Genomic DNA, 12,521 nt, shown 5'->3' with positions numbered 1-12,521 from the left:
AGGCTCCAGCTATTGTCAACAGAAAAACTCTCTGACTCTCCCACAGGTATCCTGTCTCTGGTTTCCCAGCTACATGCCAACATCTTTTTCTTCCAGGATGACTAAATTACGCTTCTAATTAGCAGGTGCTAATATAGAGGACAATAGCCATTCTGCCCTTTTCATGACAGGCACTCCAGACCTGCTTTTAAGCAACAGGTAGTTAGAGAACTGCATTAGCATTCATGAAAAATACACATCTGCATTGCATTTCCCTCTTATTTCCTCCATTGATTACTAGAAAGGTAACATGGTGGTGCATTGGTTGGTTCTGGGTGAAACCTTATCTTGATCTTTGTGTTTTGGAATCTCCACTTTGAACCCATTTGTCTGTGACTTTGCTTTTCTAATGGGTGTTACCTTATTTATCAAATATGAAATCCCCTGTGAGTAGAGTGTAAGAATGATTTGCCTTTATCTATGTATTAGACAAAGTGCATTAAGAAAATAGATGGATGAATGAAGGATTACAGTTGAGAATATTGTAGTATTTTAGTTGATATATATTAGGTGACCATAGTTTGGAATAGAGGGATTTTGGAAAGGACTCAATCAAATAAAAATAGACAAGATAGTGAATAATTATTTACTATAATTATTACATTGAAAAATAAATTAAACAAACTCTGCTCCATTAGACATTCTACTTGATTAAACATGAACAGGTCTAAAATGAAAAACATTAAATCTGCTGAAAAAAGGGCCCCTCTTTTACTCTTCTAAATTTCCTGGAAAGTCAGTCAGTCAATTTCTAACCTGCTTAGTCCTAAACAGGATTGTGGGGGGATTTGGAGCCTATCCCAGACAGCATAGGGTGCAAGGCAGGAACAAACCCTGGACAGAGCACCAGTCCATCACAGGATGAACACACACACACACGCACACACCTTCACACACACACACACTTGGGTCAATTTAATATCGTCAGTCCACCTAACTTACAAGTCTTTGGGCTGTGGGAATAAACCCGAGTACCCAAAGGATACCCTGGCCACCGTACTGCAAGGCAGGACATTATTCAGTTCTTAACATGGATAAAAACAATGGATAGTAGCAAATCATCAAGTACTAGATATATAGTTTAAATATGTTATTCTGAGACCAAGTACAAATGCCAAAATGATAGCCATTCAAAAACAGTTCTATTGCTACTATAAATATGGAAGTACATTAAAATAATATCAAAGTTTAACTGTACATTGGTGTCAGAAAAGGTAACATAGTTGAGTAACTGTAAAATTTCTTGTTATAACATTTGATCTAAATGGACCTGGTCAGAATGAGAGTAGGTGCATGAGTGAGTGTGTTCTCTAAATAAATGTGAAATAATGCTGTCCTGTCTTGGGTATTGGTTCCTGTATTTAGCCACTGCTGATTGGATTGATTTTGGTGTTTGTGAGGCCCTACAGCTATAACAAAATGATTGCTTGCACTTTGGCGCCACAGGACTGACACTTATGACGCTGATCCTACGACATGTGCATATGTGTCTGGTCAGGTTTGCTTTCTTGGAGAGAGCAGATTTAGTGAGAGGTTTTCAGCTAAGACCTTTATCTTGTATATTAAAACAACAATTTCAAAAATTTCAGAAACTGAAAACGTATTACTTACATTTCATTTTCAATAAAATTAATATAATATACAGAAATGACACGTTCATGCATTCAACAATTATGTGGTGCACTTATGAGCATACATGGTCACCATATTTATACCTTTCAGCATGTATAAAATGGGTTCGGCAGTTGCAGAATTATTACAAATCCTGTACAAAGAAAACAGCCAAATAGCCCCAAATAAATGTTATTTAAATGTTATAGGTAATATTACTAATTGCTATGTGGTGTGTACTGTAAGCCTATGATTGTCCGGATCTACCAATATTTAGCATATTTGTTATGTTAACATTTTTAATTCATATTTATTTGTTTGTTAAGAAATCAACTTTTTGTTGTCCTTGGTTTAAATTTTGCCTTGTAGGATGCTGCAAGTCCATGGGGTCACTGACAGCCATAGGAGGTAACTATGATCTCTTTTGGAATTTAACATCAAGGTGGCCATCTAACTTAAGGAAGAGTTCTGTATTCATAAACTTTCTGTACAGTTGCAAAAAAAAAAGTGGACAGAAAATTCAAGTAAGAGAAACATTTGTTAAAAATTTAATGTAATTAAAAATTTTGGATGTTTAAATATGGTCCATCAGGCAGTTTCAGGTTTATTTTTATTACTTATTTTTGCTCAGAGAGAATTCAGTATGAAATCACAATATATTACTCTAGATCATGATTATTTGTTATGGACAAATGAATACATCATAAATTTGCACATCTGGCATTGGTTTGAATATTGCTTTATTGTCTTAATATCAATGGTCTGTGCAGTCTTATAAGCTACTTGCAAGAGATACATACAGGAAAGTTTATTGAAAATTTTGAAGCCTTAATAACCCAGTGCTAAGAAAATTATCATACATGCCAATAAAGGCTTACAAAATGCTTAAAACATGCTATACTGGGCCTCCCCAAATCCAGATTTTTGATTTCCTGTTTCTTAGTGTGATACATTCACTTTCTCACTCAAGAGAACTCTTCTAACAATACTATCAACATTTCTCCTATTTTTCTGGTTGTACAATTTCCCTGCCAAAGCACACTCTTTCAGATATCTCCAGTAGAATTAATAAACAAATGTGAAAGAGAAGCCCTTTAACACTAGAATTACCAGAGCCTACGAAAAAACACGTAGATCCGGCCCACCTTAAATCGCTTCTTAAAACCGTTCTCACCTCTCCGCCAGCGTCTTTTGTCATCTAAATGTACTGATAAAGACAAGCTGCCAGCAGCCGGCTATTCCATCCCCCCAACGACTTAGAACGTAAACGAACTTCTCCCAGCTCATGCCTTGATTGATTATCTGGGAGTGAAGTGGAGTTTTAGAGTAGAAATAATAGATTGTTATTTGGAACACACGCATTTCATATGTGTTGCATTTCTACAGTAATCTGCGTAAACACATTGTTAAAACAGAAACAATTTACAATATTCTAGTAGCAAATGACAAAATGTAGACATAAACTATATAATGTATGAAGCCTGAAGTCTAAATATCAAAGAAACACTTTCACAAAAGGTACAAAAAAAAGCCGCCTTAGTGTGCGACATTGATACACATTAGTTATCACTGCTTCTGTGGCGCAACAGTATCAGTCGTTGGCTGGGAGTCTGAAGGTCATGAGTTCGATCCTGGTCAACTCCATTTTGTGAAGTGTTCTTATTTTCACTATTTTAGAATAAAAAGATACATTTGATTTCAGTCTGTAACATCCAGTGTAATTTATGATATTTGTAAAGGTTAGCTTTATTTTTTTTTTTTAATTCACTTTTCATTGTCTCAGTCACGTTCAAGATCCTTCCCTACCGCCCCCCACCTGACACTGCTGTTTTCACATAAAGACGCGCTATAGTTCTGCAGTGTATCACGATACATACGACCGCGTGTTTTTTCCCCCCAATATTGCCAGTCCCCACGTGTTGCTGTATGCTGTTTCTTTTGTACTCCAGGACATGCAGAGGAAAGCATAGTAAAGAGCAGTAACTTCAGCGCTATATGCAATCATCAGACACTCCCCATCTGACACTGCTGTTTTCACATAAAGACGCGCTAAAGCTCTGCAGTGTACTTGTGGCTGCATTGTCTTTACCAATGCTTGCGAACTGAAGTGTCTGCATGCACTTTTCGTGGCATTACACGCGTATTTTTTGAGCATGCCCATGTAGCTCAAACACAGGAACATATGTTGATGTAAAAGTATAACAAAACAAGTGCACTTTTATTCAAGACTATAACCGAAGAAAAAAGAAAGCAAGTTACAGTAGGCGGTTGATATGACAGCTTGCGTGGTGCAATGCTAAGAAGTGCTGATTTCCATTCTGTGCTATATAACTGTTAACATTTGAATATGATGATTGCATATAGCGCTGTCTTATTCAGTGTGCGCAAGAACATGCAGGTGGCCAGTTGCTGAGTGCTACAACGCACATTTTAAAAAAAGAAAGAGACAAATATATGTGACGTTTTGAAGAAATCATTTTATGACGCGAATAGTACCAATCAGAAAACATCGTTGAAGTAATGCAATATTATTTGAAAACGAACAGCGTCAGATCGGGTGTGAAGTTATACTGGTGCTGTTTGAGTCAGATCAATTTCCTCAAACGGACATTAAATTTATAAATTGGTATGCACTGTAAATCGTTAACTTTAAAATGTCAATCGCGGTTATTTCTGTTGATTAATTCATGCTTTTTTACTTAGAGTCAGAACAGGATCTTTTTCAGCTTATTCAGCTTCTGATCTGACTCAAACAGCGCCAGTATAACTTCACATCCGATCTGACGCTGTTCGTTTTCAAATAATATTGCATTACTTCGACGATGTTTTCTGATTGGTACTATTCGCGTCATAAAATGATTTCTTCAAAACGTCACATATATTTGTCTCTTTCTTTTTTTAAAATGTGCGTTGTAGCACTCAGCAACTGGCCACCTGCATGTTCTTGCGCACACTGAATAAGACAGCGCTATATGCAATCATCAGATTCAAATGTTAACAGTTATATAGCACAGAATGGAAATCAGCAGTTCTTAGCATTCCACCACGCAAGCTGTCATATCAACCGCCTACTGTAACTTGCTTTCTGTTTTCTTCGGTTATAGTCTTGAATAAATGTGCACTTGTTTTGTTATACTTTTACATCAACATATGTTCCTGTGTTTGAGCTACATGGGCATACTCAAAAAATACACGTGTAATGCCACGAAAAGTGCATGCAGACACTTCAGTTCGCAAGCATTGGTACGACAATGCAGCCACAAGTACACTGCAGAGCTTTAGCGCGTCTTTATGTGAAAACAGCAGTGTCAGATGGGGAGTGTCTGATGATTGCATATAGCGCTGAAGTTACTGCTCTTTACTATGCTTTCCTCTGCATGTCCTGGAGTACAAAAGAAACAGCATACAGCAACACGTGGGGACTGGCAATATTGGGGGAAAAAAACACGCGGTCGTATGTATCGTGATACACTGCAGAACTATAGCGCGTCTTTATGTGAAAACAGCAGTGTCAGATGGGGTAGGAAAGGATCCTGAACGCGACTGAGACAATGAAAAGTGAATTTAAAAAAAAATAAAGCTAACCTTTACAAATATCATAAATTACACCGGCTGTTACAGACTGAAATCAAATGTATCTTTTTATTCTAAAATAGTGAAAATAAGAACACTTCTCAAAAGGGAGTTGTGCAGGATCAAACTCATGACCTTCTGATTCCCAGTCAGCAACTGATACTGTTGCGCCATGGAAGCAGTGACAGCTAATGTGTGTCAATGTCACACACTAAGGCGGCTTTTTTTGGCGGTGGCTTTTTTTTTTGTACCTTTTGTGAAAGTGTTTCTTTGATATTTGGACTTCAGGCTTCATACATTATATAGTTTATGCCTATATTTTGCCATTTGCTACTAGAATATATAAAACGTTTCTGTTTTAACAATGCGTTTACACAGATTGCTGTAGAAATGCAACACATATGAAATGCGTGTGTTCCAAATAACAATCTATTATTTCTACTCTAAAACTCCACTTCACTCCCAGATAATCAATCAAGGCATGAGCTGGGAAAAGCTCGTTTAAGTTCTAAGTCGTTGGGGGGATGGAATAGCCGGCTGCTGGCAGCATGTATTTATCAGTACATTTAGATGACAAAAGACACTGGCGGAGAGGTGAGAACGGTTTTAAGAAGCGATTTAAGGTGGGCCGGCTCTACAAGTTTTTTCGTAGGCTCTGGTAATTCTAGTGTTAATCTCCAATTTGGGATTACTTTCCATGTCTTCCCAGAGAATCCAAGTCACAGTGGTCTTTGGAGCACCATGAAACCACAACACCCCATTCATTGCAAAGGTGTGGCACCCAATCTCATTAATGACAAAGTCTTATTTCCTATTGTAGATTCTTTTTTGAGTAGATCACATCTGTCCCATGCAACCCTAGTACTAATTCTGCTCTGAAAATGTCATAGATAGATAGATAGATAGATAGATAGATAGATAGATAGATAGATAGATAGATAGATAGATAGATAGATAGATAGATAGATAGATAGATAGATAGATAGATAGATAGATAGATAGATAGATAGATAGATAGATAGATAGATAGATAGATAGACTTGTTATGTGTGGATTGTTCCTCATTTGCTACAGCCCTCAACAGAAGAATGTTCATTTAGAAAAGGATGGACTGACTTGGAATTGATTTGGAAAATTATAACAAATTAGACATATAATCAAATATAGACTATTTAGATGTTTAAAATTGATACCAGGCATACTTAAATTGGTAAAAAAAAACTCTTCAGGAAGGAGTTGAAAGATCAATTTAATGAAAATCTCTTAAATAAAAAATAAACATATTCTTATGGTCCAATAGAACATACTCAAAAGATTTAGAGGAAAATTTGTAATTTTGTTCTTTCAAAGATATAGACAAATAACACAATGGAGAGTGTTGTGGGTTCAGAGGATTAATGGTGAAATAAGAACATGCTTGGTTCTCTAAAAAATGTATATGTTGTCTTTATGGCTGCTTAGGGTTTCTCCCACTTTTTATTCTACAGTAATTCAGACATACAGTTACTCTACAATGCTCTTTAATATCTACCTTTCAAATTAGTCACTGTCTCAATGGTTTTGCTACAACAGCAAATCCATGTGAAATGCCAACAAACATTAGTAACAATCTAAAGGTTGTCATTAAATATTTCACATGTCTGCAAGTTATTATTATACATTTTTTATCCAGAAATATGTATTGAGTCATCTGAGATTCCCCAAACACTGAATGACACATTCCAGTAGTGAGGACTGGAGCTGTGACCATTCCATAGATGCTTTCCAATCAGAGTTATGGAAAGGAACAAAAGATAGCTGGATGAAATTTCCATGAAGAATGTGGGAAGAAGAGCATGAGCTGCTGTTCTGAGGTGGGGCACTAGTATGAAATTCATGATATGGTGGTGGTACAAAAATTAAATATGAGAAATAGAAAAGGTGGGTGCCAATATATTTTTAAGTAAAGTAAATATCCCTTAACAGCCTTCTGTTAATGTTTGTTAATGTTCAAGTTTAGGCTTTCCTGGAAACCATATGAATATTGCCCATGAGCCTCTGAGTCCAGTTAAGCTAATGTTAAATGATGTAAAACACCCGTTATAACAGTTAATCAGTAAATGTGAGCCTGAAATTCAATGCTAAATACATTTTTTCTGTATTACCAACATTGGTTCATTTAAGACTCTGGTTAAGCATAATAGTCACCTTCTTGTCCAATCTTTTTTTTGTCAGATGCTGTTGAAAATTTAAATGGAAAGGAATATACCATTGAATATTTTAATTGGAATGTTCATGTTTTTAATTTTAATAAAACAGCTTATTTCCTATAATTTTAATTTAATGATTAATAAATCATTATGTAATTTCATGTTTTGCAATTTTTTATCTGTCTTGTTGCTTACCGCCAATCATGCTAAATACACAGCATTGCTTGTTTAATTGATTAATCTTGAAGTCCTGGCTCAGGCAATGGTGTTTTAGGAGATGTTCTGTTATCTTTCAGTTGCTAGGTATCTTCTATTATATGTTACAAATTAGTTTCTATGGCCACAAGCAACTCCTACGTTCCCATATAGGCTTATGGGGTCATTATTTTCAAGAGTACAGAGTACAAAGAAATTCTTACTGGCATGTGTTAATCACCATACTACACACTGCCATTCTCATGATTAGTGACATAACAAAATTACCTCAGAATGATAACAAACAAGGTGTTGGTCTTTAATTGCTATTAATGTGAGCTTTAGAGGTAGTAAACAGCTCATAATCAATATGTAAAGCTCCTATAAATTCCAATAGTAACATCTTGGATACAGACTCATATCTTTTGCTTTCATCTTTTAAAACCTGGCTCATGTAATGGTGTTTTAGGAGACATACTGTTATCTTTCAGTTGCTAGGTGTCTTCTATTATCTGTTACAAATTAGTTTCTATGGCCACAAGCAACTCCTACTTTCCCATATAGGCTTAGGGGGTCATTACTGTCAAGAGTACAGAGTACAGCAAAATTCTTACTTGCATGTGTTAATCACCATACTACACACTGGCATTCTCTGGCACCATGATTAGTGAGGATAACAAAATTACATCAGAACGATAACAAACAAGGTGTTGGTCTTTAATTGCTATTAATGTGAGCTTTAGAGGTAGTAAACAATTCATAATCAATATGTGAAGCTCCTATAATTCCAATAGTAAAATCTTGGATACAGACTCATATCTTTTGCTTTCACCTTTTAAAACGTAAACCAATAAGATCACTCGAAGTAACGTGGAGCATTTTAAACTGTTAATAATCAGCAGAAAGAGTTAAAAACTAAGCATGTACTGTAGAAACTTCATAAAATACACCCTGCATCATAGAGGGTCTGTTTATGCAAGAAGTGAACATATTTGCATGTGTATTTTAAAACTGATTATAATCATAATTATAATTAAGAGACATGCTTAGAGCCATATAGGAAGTGGAATATACTGTATACATGATCCTACAATATCTTGGATTAAAGTTCTACCTTCTTCTCCACACCCTCTACCTGATTTAAAAAATATTTTTATAGGCCAGTAAGGTAAAAAAGTGGTTAGTTTCAATAAGAAGTTTACTCATTCTTCCTTTTAGAGTTACCAAAGATGTTCACATTACATTAATTTGGTACCTGATCTGGGGTGAGAGTTTGGGACCTGCAATGGATTGTTATGTCATCTAATTTTTATTTCTGCCTTTAGCCTGAAGCATCACCATTAATTAAAATATCATTATTCTCTTTCATATATTTTGGTCTAAAAATGGCAAGTAAGTTTCTTTCACTTTAAAGATTAGAGATTTATCTTCTATGGTTTGAAATGGTCTCATAATAAATATCTGTTTTCATTAAGACACACACTTTCCAACCTATGACTTGGTTCCAAGTGATTCAGCATTTACACTCAGCTGACTATGTCAAGTGAGATTACGTAGGAAATATGTTATTTAAAATGTAGAGTCATGTTTATTTTTATTCTTTAAATGGAGTACAGAATAGTAATCCCATCATTAGAACCTCTAGCTCACAATTCAACTGTTGTGGTTGGTCACTGCCAAGCACGCTCACTGTTTGTCTAGTCTGCACTTGCTACGGTGTCTACATGTGTTGTTTTTCCAGGTACACCAGTTTTCCTCCTATATTCCAAATACATGCGTCGTAGGCTCATTAATGACTCTGAATTTGTCCAACATGATTTTTTATGATATGATTACATTTTAAATTATTGAGAATTAACTGAGAAAGCATAGTATCAACCAACGCCCAAGCAACAGAAGTATCGAAAGGTATGAACACCCAGCCTAGTATTTCCCATTTCCCATCTCACAGCTGTATGTGACCAGAAAAGCTTAAAAAATAGAAGGAGCAACAGAATCCAAATCACTCCAGGAAGAAAGTGCAGCCAGGGAGAGAGACAGGGATAGAGAGAGTAAAATAAAGGAGATGGACTCCAGTATGAATGAGAGTTGGCATATAAATATAAGCATCAAGTCCAGGGTTGGATTCTGCCTTGTACCAAGATTTACAAAGATAAGCTCTGATTGTTTACAATTCTAAAACTGTAGTATTCAAATTCAGAAAATGGATTTTGAAATGGACTTTTTGTACACATGAAATGTGCATTAATAATAAGATGACAACTAAACATATACTAATATCAAGCGTTCTGTTTATCAAAGGCAGTACTCTTTCCCTCATTCAAAACACAGGGTATTTGTTAATATTTTAATTAAAAAGAAATACAACTAAACTGAATCTAACAAGCAGATGTCTTAAGGACTTGATTAAAACAAAAACAATTTTTACAAAAAAATAGTAAACAGCAACAATCAAAACCAAACGTGCTAGCATTATGCACCATATAATAGGTGGGGACCAACCACATTTTTGTGAATCACTTTGCAGCCCATTGACTTATCACATGTTTTCATACCACAAAATGAAAAACACATTTAAAGATATGAAAAAATCTCACAACAGCTGGCAACACAGCAAGAGCACTTCTCAACGTCTGGCAGCCACTGCTGTACCCAAAGTAAAACTGTGAATTACATGAACACTTGGGAACCTTCTTTTTTTTCATTTGCGTCAATGGGTTTTTTTTTTTTTTTTTTAATTATTTTTTTAGTTTAAGGGAAACATTTTTTCAGTGTCATCACTTTTACAGTAAGTAGTTACAGCACATACAGAAAGGCTCCTGTAAATAGCAGTTCCATAGATCCCCATCACTCCATAAACATCTAACTGCAGAGCTGATATATTTAACTACATTTCAGTAATTTTAATGTTGATATCTTCTACTTGTCTATTGACTCTTTATAGTTTTGAAGTTAAAACAAGTCAAGCAGCTATGCCAAACCTTACACATCCAACACCTCCACTCACAGGACAGTGTGGTGTACCACATTTTCAAGTAACCCGCTATACTTTATTACATGCATGCACAATGCAATCACAAATCACAGAGTGACAGCCTTACTTTTAAAAGTGGCAGCTTTAAGCCCTGGAAATCAACAAGCTATAGCAATTTGTTAAATTACCTTTTAACTTGAAGACTCAGCTGTGTCAACCCAATGTGGCTATGCAGTCAGGCTGAATGAGCAGCATCAGCTGAACTGGAAAAGCAACCCTAGGACTCCTGCACAAGGCTGACAGAACTGAATAGTTACCAGTTTTGTTTTATTGTATACTCCAACTGGGGTGTCAGATCAAGTCACTTGAATGTTTCTTCACGGTTTAGAACTCTTAAACTCCAGAAGGTAGCATTTCTTCCCTTTCAAGCAACCTGACTTTGGAAAGAAGAAATTTATTTCCAAGAAGATGAAAACAAAAAAAAAGCTCCCTAAATCCAGTTTAGAGTGCCTTTTGTGCTATACATGGACGCCTTCTGTTGCCAGAATGTCAAAATGAACCATGCACATGGATAAAGTGCGGTGCTATTTATATGCTGAAGCTGGAGTCTATATGAAATGTGCCCTGCTGGGCAGTTCATTTGTTCTGAGGCACAAATACAGGATAGAAAATCTGCCTTCAGAGCAGAGCGGAATGGGACACTTGAAACAGGAGTTTTACCATCAAAGAGAGCAGGAGGAAAAAAAAATCTTTAAAACATTTAAATCCCTTTTAATTACACAGGTTTTCATGACAAGGCCAAGAAAACCAAAAAAAAAAAAAAAAACACACAAACATATGCTCTTTTTTGTTGCAGCTTGAGGTCACAGTGCGGCGAGGCTAACATTAAACATTACACCAACTGACGCTAAAACAATAAACATGTGTTTCATCTGAACACATTACTATAATTATTGTCACATAGCAGCAATACTCTTTTTTTCCCTCTTTAAAGATGCTTGCAAAATGGAAAACTTAAAAAATAGTCTGTATACATTAAAAAATCATTTTTGATTCCTCACTCACCATTTGAGATTGACTCCTGGGACAGCCATTGATGTCTTCCACCTTTTCATTAGCTACAAGATACAAGACACACTTGAAATACAGCAGCACCGTTTGAAGAAAAAGCAAAAATAAAAATAATCATATTAAAAATGGTATACCCACAGTGTTAGCTCAGTTCACAATTTAGTATGTGTCCCAATCATTAAAACAAATAAATAGATAAGTCAAAGTTAATCACAGCTTGAAAAGGAAGTCAAAAAAAGAAGGCTGAGTGCTAATTCATGTGCTACAGCGAAATGATTGCTGACATTAAATCCTCAGCAATTGTCTTTTGCTAGCGCTGGAGTAAAGTTTCAAGACAGCCCAGAAGAAAAAAAAATGCAAGTGCTGCACAAGCTAGCAGAAGAGACACATGGATGACACATGGTTATTTAATAGTATGTGTGTGCGTAGAGGTATTTAAACAAAATCCTGCGCTGCGTGCCCCATGAAGTGTTATATTTTAAATGCGCCTACTCAAGAGTATACGCTCCTTGATTTATTTAACCCTCCCTCTTAATAATTGTTTGGAACATCTTCAGTTCTTAAAGAAAAAAAAAATTAGGAAAGCATTCTGCCACATTCATGCGAGTAAAGAACACAGTTAAATTAACACTTACAGTGTATATATGGGAAAACTCTTTCAATTTATTTATTATTATTATCATCTTTCATTATTATTTGGCTGAAGCCTTTATTCAAGGTGACTTAACATTTATGACACAATAGGTTACATTTCTTTCACTTTTCCAATTGGAGCGCAGGCAGGTCAAGTGACTTGCTCACGGTCACACAGTGTCAGCAGCGGGGTTTGAACCCACAACCTCAGGATATGAAATCCAAAACCATAAGCA

General features: G+C 35.8%; 1 protein-coding gene across 1 annotated transcript in view; it reads right to left on the bottom strand.

The window, feature by feature from the left end:
- Window positions 1-12,521, bottom strand: part of nav3 (neuron navigator 3) — a 573,826-nt gene that overhangs the window by 391,886 nt on the left and 169,419 nt on the right. The window contains 1 exon segment of the mRNA XM_051926210.1: window positions 11,647-11,699. Coding sequence (XP_051782170.1) covers window positions 11,647-11,699 — 53 coding nt within the window.

The sequence above is a fragment of the Erpetoichthys calabaricus genome, chromosome 1 (assembly GCF_900747795.2).
Source record: "Erpetoichthys calabaricus chromosome 1, fErpCal1.3, whole genome shotgun sequence".
NCBI lineage: Eukaryota > Metazoa > Chordata > Cladistia > Polypteriformes > Polypteridae > Erpetoichthys > Erpetoichthys calabaricus.
The sequence above is the reverse complement of the archived record's forward strand: the minus strand, read 5'-3'. Positions and strand labels throughout refer to the sequence as shown.